Raw genomic sequence first — 11,812 nt, 5'->3', positions numbered from 1 at the left:
TCGAGTTTGACTGCATGAAACTTAAGATCTGCAGTGGTGGCACACGCCTGTAACTCCAGCAATCCCAGTACTCCAGGAGTTCCCGGTGAACGAGGGCTACATAGTTGAGACCTTGTCCAAAAAAACAAAAAACAACAACAACAACAAAACATGATGCGGTGTGGAAGAGTAGGGGACTAAAGATAGTGCCTGTGAGATATAATGTTCTCTGAAGGCGCTCATTTTCAAGTTAGAGATAAGCCAGGAGTCTGGATGAGCTAGGGAGTCATAGTTTTGGTACAAAATGTTCCGGGAGAAAACATTTCCTCGATACAGTTTGTCCTGCGCACTGAGAAGCATGACTGTGATCCCATTTGAGGATGGCCATGACAAGGACAACTGGCCTACACAGTATCTGGGACAAAAATCTTGGGGTGGCAAGGAGATGTTTACTAGGAGCTAAAATCCTAAAATTTAAGAAAGGATTAAAAAACAAAGATTTACCAGTTACCACTATATGAAGAGATGAAGAACTGTTCAGAAAGAAAAACTGGGGTCCAGAGAAAGTATGTAAAACAAGGTTAGAACGCTGCAAAATTTGATTTAGTGGCTGCTAATTTGTTTTGCCTCTAAAATATATTGACTGTAAAAAAAAAAAGTGGTCATAAGTCATACTCAGAAAACATCTCCAGTTTTATTTTTCTAAAGGTTGAGAAAATTAAGAAAACAAATGTGATACATCAGTATATCTGGAATAGTCATGTCTATAACCATTGGTTAATTTACTTAATCCTATAGCTTTCTGGAGCTTGATTACTTGGGGCTTGTTGTGGGAAGGTACCATTGGGGATTGACCTCAGAGCCCCTAGAGTACTGATCAGTGTTCTGCCCTGACCACTCCGACTCACTTTCATCAGTGAAACTCTTAGTGATGTTTATATCTATTAGTTCTCCAAAGTATAAGCCCAGAATGGGGATACAGGCCTTTAACACTGGCACTCGGAGGCAGACAGCCAAGTGGATATCTTTGAGTTCCAGGCCAGCCTGGATTACATAGCAAGCTACCTAACAGACTCTTGTCTTTAAAAAAAAATTCCTAAAATAAACACAAGCTTTTATCAGCACGTAGTAAGTTGTTAGGCTTGCTACTCAATTAGTTGTTTGGCAGAACACAAACATCATCCCTGGATGTAAACCTTGTCTCTGGAGACTCCCAACCACTCATTTATCTTCTCAGACCACTCCCAGCCCAAAACGTCCTACCCCAAACTGTTCCACAATCTGTAAATACTCCCAATGCTGCCCGAAATCCTATGTACTTATGCCATTAAGTACAGACAGGCTGGAGAGGTGGCCAACACTAAGAGCATCTCCTGCTCTACCAGAGGATCTGCATTCTAGAACCCAGCACTCACATGGTGGCTTCAGACTCTCTCCAGTTCCAGGGGATCCAATGCCCCAATACCCTCTCCAGCCACTCTCCACTGTAGGCACCAGACATGCATGTGGTGTACAGACAAACATTCGGGTAAAGACTTTTAAAGTCTCTCATCAAAAATATGGAAAGGCTTTCTCAATTCTAATACTCAGTTTAAGAATGGTAAAAATGTTACCAGTTCAACAAATGTTAACTGCTTCTCACCTTAGAATTCGTAGACTGTTTATTCAGTTCTAAAAGTAATTTAAAGATATATATATATATATATATGATCCACTAATAGTTGGGGTTAAAAACCACCCAGGTTTTTTAAATATTTGATACAAATATATGTAATATTAATTTTCACAAACAAAATTAGCCACATATTAGTGAGTGACAGCTGCCTGGCATCCCAGCAGGCTCAGCAGTGGGAGACCTGAGGAGTCAGTCCAGCCTGAGCTAAACTAACAGACCCATCTCCAAAACAATATTATTAGTTATTATAAGAAAAATAATCAGGCATAGTGGTACATGCCTACAATTCCAGGACTTAGGAGACAGAGCCCCAGGATCACAAGTTGGAGGCCAGTGTGGATGTCATATAGAGATCTTGCCTCAAAAACAAAGTAAAAAAGACAGAAAAACAAGTAATACTAACTTCAATCTAGTGTGGCATTGGTTCTCAACCTTCCTAATACACCCACCCTTTAATACAGTCTCTCATGTTGTGGTGACCCCCAACCATAAAATTATTCGGTTATTACCTTATAACTGTAATTTTGCTGTTATGAATAATAATGTAAATATCTGTTATGCGAGATATCTGATATGTAACTCCTCCGGAGGGGCCGTAACCCACAGCTTGAGAACTCCTGTATTATGGCAGGCAATCACATGTTAAATGTAGAGTGAATATGATATGGAAGATAAAGTGGTTATACAACAAAGAAAATATTATCACACTAGAATCAAGAACTATCTGTACAGAAAGATTATTTTTAAATGCATGTTAAGAATCTTTGTGGGAAGTGAAAAATGGAGGGCTTCCTTGATGAAGACACACCAAGACTACAGAGAAGAATCTTCTGAAATGCAGACGATCTGTTTCCCTACGTTGCCCCCTGTCATCATGGACTGGAATGCAACTGAAAGAAAAACAAAACTTGTTGTCTGAAAAGAGAAATGTTACTATATGTCTGTTAGAAGTCTAACATATAAAATTAGTTTGAATAATTTCTTCTGTGATTTTACTTTTAAGGTGTGTTTGTTTGTTTGTTTGTTTGTTTTGTGGCTGGGTGGTGGTGGTGGTGGTGCATGCCTTTAATCCTAGCACTGAGAGTTTGAGGCCAGCCTGGTCTACAGAGTGAGTTCCAGGACAGCCCAGACTAACCAGTGAAAGCCTGTTGGGGGATGTGGGGGGTATTTTTATGTGGAGCTGGAGAGATGGCTTAGTGTTTGAGAGTGCTTGTCACTCTTGCAGAGGACATGGGTTCAGTTCTCAGCATTCACATGATAGCTTACAACCATTCCTATTCCTGGCAGCAGCTCTAGAGGATCCAACACTGTCTTCTGAACTTAATGAGCACCATGCATGCATATGGTGTAGACCAGGCTGGCCTTGAACTCATATAGATAGATCCACCTGTTTCCGCCTCCTGTGCTGGAATTAAAGGCATGCAACACCATCACCCAGCTTCTCTATGGTTTTTGGTTTTGATTTGTTTTATTTAATACTACATACAGAAGAAAACGCTCATGGTGTATGCATGAAAACCAGCGTTCTGGAGTTAAGCTAGAGGATCGTGAGTTAAGGCCAGTCTGGGCTATAGAACAAGACTCTAAAACAACCAGAAAGAGGTGGGCAGGAGAGAGCACACTGCCTCCCTCAGATACAGTCTATATCTTAGAAACCTAGGGAAAGTTCCATTGAACAGTGAGCTTGGATGTTGGGGACCTGCCCCAGGCTGGCCTGAAGAAAGAATTAATGCATTTTGAAATGTGAGAAAAGGAAGAGGAGAGGGAAAGGAGATCTCGCTTCAAACAAACACAGACAAAAGGTACAAGTAAGATACAAAGCAATCCAATCAACATCCTGAAAAGCTGTGGCTGGGCTGAGGACACAGCTCAGGCAGTAACGTGCCACCTGCCTAGCCTAGGAGCAGCTGAGTTAACCCAGCACTGCATACAGGGATTGTGATTCTTACCTGTTGTTCCTGGGGCAGGACGGTAAAGAGTTCAGGATCATCCTAGCTTTACTGAAAGAAACCTAGCCTCCAAAAGACTGAAAAATAACAAGAACCCCACTGCTGTTTAAAGGGGACGTGTCTAACCTGTATCCATAACAGTACAGACTCTGAGTAAAGGCAAATAAATATGGGGCCAAAATGTCAGCAAAAACAATTTAAATAATTCAGAATGTTAGAAACTTAACAAGCTTTATGAGTAAATACAGCATATACTTGTTAAGCCAAATGAGTAAAATTTATGTTGAAATACAAAATCTCAGTTTGGAATATATTAATTTTTTTTTCAAAAAAGGAAAAAATCAGTTTGCTTTAAGCCTTTTCATTTGAAATGAACAAGAGAATGTCTAAGTCTATGTTAGGCAAAAAAGAAAACAAAAGTGGGGCTGGTGAGATGGCTTAGTGGGTGAGAGCACCCGACTGCTCTTCCAAAGGTCCAGAGTTCAAATCCCAGCAACCACATGGTGGCTCACAACCATCCGTAACAAGATCTGACTCCCTCTTCTGGTGTGTCTGAAGACAGCTACAATGTACTTACATATAATAATAAATAAATCTTTAAAAAAAAAAAAAAAAAAAAAGAAAACAAAAGTGGAATTTAGAAATCTTATTAATCTTATGTCTGAGGAATTTAATCTGAGAAGTTACCTAAAGCCTATAAAGCTCTCGTAGTGCTTATGTTTTATAAGCTGAGAAGCCAAAGCAATACTTATATAGTACATGACATTGTACTTGGACTATGAAAACTGCCTCTTGATGTGGTTGAATATAGCATGTCAGGCTTGCTTTGCTTAAGGCTTGCTCCTCAGCCGTACTCTTTAGGAGGTTCTGGGAGCTTTAGGAAGTGGGACTTAGCTGGAGAGAGTAGGTCACTAGAGTTGAGCCCTTCCTTTCTGTCTTCTCAGTTTCCTGTCCACCATGATGTTAAAAGTGCCGCATGTACTCCCATGATGATCTGCCCTACCTAAGTGCACGGGCCACGTGACCATGAACTGAAGCCTCTAAAATCATGAGCAAAACAATTCCCTAACATTTTATTTTGGGTATTTTCTCACAATGATAAAAACGTAACTCATACAAATAGGAAATATCACTAAAGTCAACTCTAATGATATTGGATTGCAATCATTTAGAAAGCCTACATATCTAGGACTGTTTACAGGGAAGAGATAATTCCATTTTGTTTGTTTTATTTTTAAGACAGTCTCACATAGCTGAGAATGACCTTGGTTGGCCGTGTTGCCTGGGGTTACGGTGGTTGCTACTATGGGTGATCCGTTTGTGCTTCATTCATGGCACACAAGCACTCTACCCACCAGCCTGCATCCTCAGCCCCAGCAATAAGTTGTAACAAGAAAGTAAGATGGGTGTGGTGGCAAATGCCTGTAATTCCAGCACTTTCAAGGTGAAAGCAGGATCAGGAATTTAAGGCCAACCCAGCTTCAGCTGCCAATTAAGTTTAAAACCAACGAGAGAGAGAGAGAGAGAGAGAGAGAGAGAGAGAGAGAGAGAGAGAGAGAGAGAGAGACGGAGGGAGAGGGAGAGGGAGAGGGAGAGGGAGAGGGAGAGGGAGAGGGAGGGGGGAGATGGTGGGGGAAGAAGATACAGAGATACGGCGTGGTCTGAGAGGCCTTGCCTGGCATCCCCCCTGGCTGCATAGACAAAAGCACAGTGTTTCCGCTGACACTGGTCCCCTGTGCTTCTAAAAAGGGGGAGAAGAGTAGCTCGGGGTTAGCACAGTGGGGAAATGTGTGCTCAATGTGCACAAAGCCATAGGCCCATTCTCTAGAACAAAAGAAAAACACCTGAAAGGTAGTGTTAAAAGAAAACCCACTCCATGTGTTGAACACATATATGAAATCAATCTTTATTCATCTTACCTCCCATGTTTTCCAAGCCCTTTGCCATGGTCTCCTTGACCTGTAAATCACAATAGCTAGATTTAGGGCTAATGGTTTCCATAAAAGGAAACAATACTGTTCAGAACAGTAATATCCTATATTCCATTGTCTAATCTTTCTAAAAAAACATTTTGTTTTTTCCATTCATTTGTTTTGTGGGTGGGTGCACACGTGTCATTCAGAGCATGCAACTTGCAGATCCTTTTTCTCTCCATAGAGCAGGCTGGCCTCAAAGGCAAAGAAGTCAGACCGAGTCTGCCTCCCAGGTGAGGTTTAAAGGCCTGCGCTACAGGCTCAGCTGCGTTCTTTCTGTACTTAGCAGTGAGTGTCCATACTTCCTGAGCAATTTTACAGTCCCATCCCGCCCCAGCCCCTCTCCAGCCCACGTTAAACAAACTGTACACCCAGGTTTTGTAGCAGAGAAGGACCTTGAATTATGATCCTCTCCTGCCCTCACCTCCCAAGTGCTCGCATGACAGGCCTGTGCCACTGTACCAGTTTTACTTTCTGCTTCATGCATGCTAAGCATGTACCCTACCAAGTTACACCCCCAGTCCATAAAGACCCTCTTGGAAAAAATTATCTAAGTATACACATATATAATCATTCTCAAGTTTCAAGAACATCTTATCACAGATTAATAATTTCTTTTTTTTTTTTTTAAAGGTGTACTCCACCTCTACTCCTGGTGGAGTTTCACTTTAAAAAAAAAATGTATGTATGTATGTATGTATGTATGTATGTATGTATGTGTATTTATTTAATGTGAGTACCCTGTAGCAGCCTTCAGACACACCAGAAGAGGGCATTGGATCTCATTACAGATGGTTGTGAGCCACCATGTGGTTGCTGGGAATTGAACTCAGGACCTTCTGAAGAGCAGTCAATGCTCTTAACCACTGAGCCATCTCACCAGCCCCCAGATTAATAATTTCTAATTTTGCCCAACAGCTAAAAGAGATGTGGGAATAACCACAAGAAAAAAATATTAAAAGGATATTTACTGAACTCTATAGAAATCATAAGGAAATAGGTTGTATGAAACCAAAGTAATATAACACATTAGTGAGCTTACAGCTGTACTGTACTTTCTAAAATGCAGTAATGACTCATTCTAGTTATATAAAATTTAACACATTTCCATAAAAAAAAGATTATCCAAAGACAGTTCTGATATGTGCCTATATGACTTTTAAGAAAGCACAGTTTCTGGGGCTGGAGAGATGGCTCAGCAGTTAAGACTGCTGCTCTCCCAGAGGACCCAGGTTCAATTCCCAGTTACCCAGATGGCATCTCACAATTGTCTGTAACTCCAGTTCCTGGGGACTCTGACACCTACTTCTAGCCTCTGTGAGAACCAGGGCAAGCAAGTGATACACATACATTCCTGTAGACAAAACATCTATACACATAAAATTGAATTAATTTAAAAATTCAGAATTTCTAAGTACAATTCATAAATATTTTTTAAATTAATAAACACTACAAATTTAGATTTCAGGAGAAACTGCTATTGATTTTATAAATAACCTATGGAAAATAAAGCTTAGTTGTTTAAACGAGCCAGGTGTGGTGGTGTGAGCCTTTAATCCCAGCAGAGGCAGAGAGGCAGGGCGCAGGGGTACGGGGGTGGGGGGCGCCGGGGGCACAGGGGCATAGAGCAGAGGCAGAGGCAGGACGAATTCCAGGCCAGCTTGGTCTACAAAGTGGATCCAGGACAGCCAGGGCTGGTTACACTGAGAAATCCTGTCTCAAAACAAAAACTGTTTAAAAGATTTTATTTTTATTTTATGTTATGAGTGTTTTGCCTACATATATTTATGTATGTACATCTGTGCACCACTTTGTCCCTGTAGGGCCAAGAGAGGTCACTGGATTCCCTGGCACTGAGTTAGTTAGAGACATTTAGAACCAAATCCAGGTCCTCTGCAAAAGCAGCAAGTGCTCTTAGCCACAGCAGCGTCTGCCGTCTACAGGCCTGAGCTTAATAAAAACTGCAAAAGGCGATAAAAGGGCTCCGCAATCAGATCAGTCACTGGGAGGGAATTTACTCAGAGGTTGACTTTCTGAAGTGTGTGTCTGTGAGTATGTGCATGGGAGTGCGGCTGCTTAGGGGTTGCAGAGAGGGTCACAGAGCCCTGGAGCTGCAGTCACAGCCACTGTGAGCAGCCTGACATACCTACTGGAGAACAGTGTTGGGTTGGTCCTCCGTAAGAGTACTGTGTGCTCTAAACCACTGAGCCATTTCTCTAGCCCATCTTTTCTAGGAATTCATAGTAAAATAAAAGCATGCCAAATGTCAGAAAAATATATACATTTATAGTTAATAAATAGAAGTTCAGGCTGGGGATGTGGCTCAGTTGGTAGAGCACTTGGTTAGTCCTGGGTAGAGCATGCCTACAATCCTCACACTAGTGAGGAAGAGGTAGTAGGCTAAGGGCTGAAGGTCAAGTTCAAGGCCAGCTTGAGCTACGTGATACCTGGTTCAAAGAGCAAAAGTTTTACCTTTAGCTTTCCTTCTTTAAACCACTGACTCAGCTGTAGAATTCCAGGCTCAAATTTATCTTTATAATTTAATACCGTAAATCTCTCTCTGTAAGTAGAAAATAAAAGAATTAGAGAACTTTCAAGAGGGAGAACCCAAATGGTAATATCTTGTTAGTCTTTAAGGGAGCATTTAACCATGCTGAGTCTGGTCAAATACAGTTGTAGGTGTAGTTAAGGTGGAAGTACACTAACTTTGCCTGTTTATCTCTGCTTATCTCTACAAGCTATTTGACAACAGCATTGTGATTTTTCCTTTGTGGCTAACATTCTTTCCCTGTCCTCACAGGATTTCATACAGTCCAAACCAGAAGTATTAGTTGTCTGAGGATAAGTGAACCAAGATTTAAATATTGAGCTTCCTTAAATATATACTTTTCAGTTTTATTTAATAAGAAAGAACCTGTAACTGAGTACATTTCACATCCATGTACTTATTATCTCCCCAGCCCAGCCCCCGTGAAGGTAGCAGTGAGGACAGAGGTGAAGGGCACACCTTGTGATGTTTCGTTCCTTCCGGATGGCTTCTACTGCAGGGGGCAGTGGAGGAGGGTAGGGCACATCGTTACTGTACTGAGAAATCTGACCACACAGGATGATGTGGCTGTTCTCATTCATCTGTGGAGAGGACGCTGATGATTAGACCTGGACACCTTGCCAATTGATGGATTTATGACTAATCAATGAAAGCCTACTTAACCATCACACTTCGTTGCCAATTAATTGCATTTGTTTTGAAGATTTTCCTATTTAGAAGTATTTTAAAATTTTAATTTATTTGTTGTACCTGCATGAATTTTCTGTTCACCATATGCTTTCAGACCTAGAGCTGAAGTTCTATGTGCACTGAAATGTTAACAAGAACAGTTAGTTATATTAGTTGTCACTGACACTGACCTTGCTACTCTTATTAGTAGTCATATATTTCTATTTTAAAAGCTTTACTATTTTTAATTATGTATGTATGTATGTATATATATGTATGTATGTATGTATGTATATATATATATGGGTCTGTGTGTAGGAACTATAACAGGGCCCCAGACCTCAGCACAACTGACTCTATGATGGAAGTACCATTCAGGCTGTAAAACTCAGCACTTTGACAGCACCACCTGACAAAAATGAAAACAGAGACCTAATCCATCAAAGTCTACAATCCTGCTTTTGGCTTCTTAGCTTTCCTTCTGACTAACTGTTCTTGTTAACTGAACTATATCAATTTAGGATATGGTTTTTATGCTTAAAAGCTCACCCTGAGAAAGGCTCAGGGCTACACTAGGATCCTAAACATGTTATGTAGTTGGTAGCCAGCTAATAACAGACTTTCTATCGACTTAAACCAATGTCCCAGTAGTCTTCTCTGCTGGACACCCCACAACAGATACATGCATATAAGGGCAAGTGCCTGAGGAGGCCAGAAGTGTCAGTCCTCCTTGGAGCTGGACTTATAGGTGTTTGAGCTTCCTGACTGACATAGATGACATAGAAGCTGGGAATCAAACTTAGGTCATCTGCAAAAGCAGTACACACTCTCAACCTGAACCATTCTCTGGCCCAGTAATATATCTCTTTAGATTTAAATAATTTAATCTCCGGGGCTGGCGAGATGGCCCAGTAGTTAAGAGAACCGACTGCTCTTCCGAAGGTACTGAGTTCAAATCCCAGCAACCACATGGTGGCTCACAACCATCTGTAACGAAATATGATGCCTTCTGGAGTGTCTGAAGACAGTTACAGTGTACTTACCTATAATAAATAAATAAATAAATCTTTAAAAAAAATAATGTAATCTCAACTGCAGGTAATTTTACATATAGTAAATTCTTATTCTCAACTGTTGATATTTTACTACATTATCAATAAAAATATATAACACTTATAATCTATGAAAACAATCTCCCTACTCAACTCAGGGTTATGGCTATGAGGTGACTGATAGATGGTGATCAGGGTCTCACCATTTCAAAACTGCAGCTCTTAATTTTTCACAACAGTAAATTAAAGGTAAAAATATTATATTGCTAGTTAGGAGCTGAAATTCAGAATACAAATGTGCAATCAAATGAAAGTATCAATAAAATCTTTTGTATAACTTAAATACAAAATGATAATGCAATCTTTCAAAATGAGCCTTGTAGTTTTATAGCTCCCCCTCTGTATCAAACAAAAGTAGATCACAATAAATAAATATTATTTTACATTAAGTAATCTGTAACATAGTAGAGATCTGTAACAGAGACGAATCAGCAGACAACCTGACTTATCACCGCGTTGCTGATGTCACCTCCAACATTGTCAAAGTAGACATCCACTCCGCCCGGGCACGCTTCTCGCAGCTGCTCTGCCACATTCCCTGTTTTGTAATTAACTGCAGCATCAAACCCCAGCTCTGAGGTCAAAAAGAGACATTTCTCCTGCGTTCCACAAATTCCCACCACTCTGGAACAGCCAAGCAGGTGGCCAATCTGGGGAGGAAGTTTTTGAAAATTAAATGACTTTATATTCACACAGACATAAAAATGTCAAGTATACAAGATATTATTGCAAGTAAAAGAGAGTATTTATCCTGGATAATTTTTATGTCAGCTTGACACAACTTCTGAGAGGAGAGAACTTCAATTGAGAAAATGCCTCCATAAAGTTTAAGTGTAGTGTATTTTCTTAATTAGTGTTTGAAGTGGGAGGGCCCAGCCTATTGTGAGTGGTACCACCCCTGGGCTGATGGTCCTAGAGTCTATGAAAAAGCTAGTACAATAGTACTCCTCCTTCTCTGCATCAGGTCTTATCACTGGGTTTGTACCATTTAAGTTCCTGCCCTGACTTCCATCAGTGATGGACTGTTACCTGGAAGTAGAAGCAGAATAGACTCTTAGCTTTATTTTGGTCATAATGTTTCATCACAGCAATATTAACACTTAGTATTTGTCACAATTTAGATTTGATGACAGTGCTTTTAACTTTAAAAAAAATTGGTTTGTTTTTTTTGTTTTTGTTTTTGTTTTTGTTTTTGTTTTTGTTTGAGACTGGGTTGTCTGTATAGCCCAGGTTGGCCTTGAATGCAGAGATCTACTACCTCTGCTTACCTGCCTTTGCCTCACAAGTGCTGAGATTAAAGGTGTGCACCACCACTGATTGTTTAACAAAAAATTTAAAGCATTACTATCCACACCTCTGATCCTAGCACAAGGCAAGAGTATCTCTATGAGTTCAAAGCCAGCTTGTTCTGAGTTCTAGGACAGCCAAGAGAACATGTACCCCAAAATAAACAAAACAAAAAAACAAATACTGAGGGCAGATAATGTGATCCTTAAAAAAACAAAACAATAAAATGTAGTTTAAAATTCAACCTTAATATAAGTAATGAGACCCAAAGTATCACTCTTAAAATTCAATAATTTTCAGGGCAGTGAAGAACACAAATTACTGCTAAAATATAGTATTCTATTTCCCATACTATAAAGGCTACTGTGTCTGTTACTTTCTGTTGCTATGATAAAACACCAGAAGCAAAAGCAGCCTAAGGAAGAGAGATTATGGTTTCAGATGAACAAGAGTCCATCATGGTGCTGGTGGCAGGAGCAGGAAGTAGAAATCATACCTTCAGCCACAAGCAGGAAGAGGAAAGCAACTGTAGGATGAGGCTATGAACTCTCAAAGCCTGTCCCCGTGACATGCTTCCCCCAGCAAGGCTGCACCATCTCCCCAAACAGCAGCACCAACTG

At 40.4% G+C, this 11,812-nt stretch overlaps 1 protein-coding gene across 4 annotated transcripts in view; it reads right to left on the bottom strand.

Moving 5' to 3' along the window:
* Positions 1 to 648: 648 nt before the first annotated feature.
* Ptgr2 (prostaglandin reductase 2) overlaps positions 649 to 11,812 on the bottom strand; it is a 30,596-nt gene continuing 19,432 nt past the window's right edge. For all 4 annotated transcript variants that reach the window (XM_006516369.1, NM_001252625.1, NM_001252626.1 and 1 more), the window contains 5 exons: positions 10,346 to 10,555; positions 8,584 to 8,705; positions 8,049 to 8,136; positions 5,523 to 5,562; positions 649 to 2,544 (listed from right to left, as the gene is read on the bottom strand). In XM_006516369.1, the coding sequence (XP_006516432.1) occupies positions 2,468 to 2,544; positions 5,523 to 5,562; positions 8,049 to 8,136; positions 8,584 to 8,705; positions 10,346 to 10,555 (537 nt within the window). In that variant the 3' untranslated portion in view covers positions 649 to 2,467. The remainder of the gene's footprint in view (positions 2,545 to 5,522; positions 5,563 to 8,048; positions 8,137 to 8,583; positions 8,706 to 10,345; positions 10,556 to 11,812) is intronic.

This window comes from Mus musculus, chromosome 12, assembly GCF_000001635.26.
Source record: "Mus musculus strain C57BL/6J chromosome 12, GRCm38.p6 C57BL/6J".
In the NCBI taxonomy this organism is placed as follows: Eukaryota; Metazoa; Chordata; class Mammalia; order Rodentia; family Muridae; genus Mus; species Mus musculus.
Note: the sequence above shows the minus strand (reverse complement) of the source record. Positions and strands in the feature narration are given on the sequence as shown.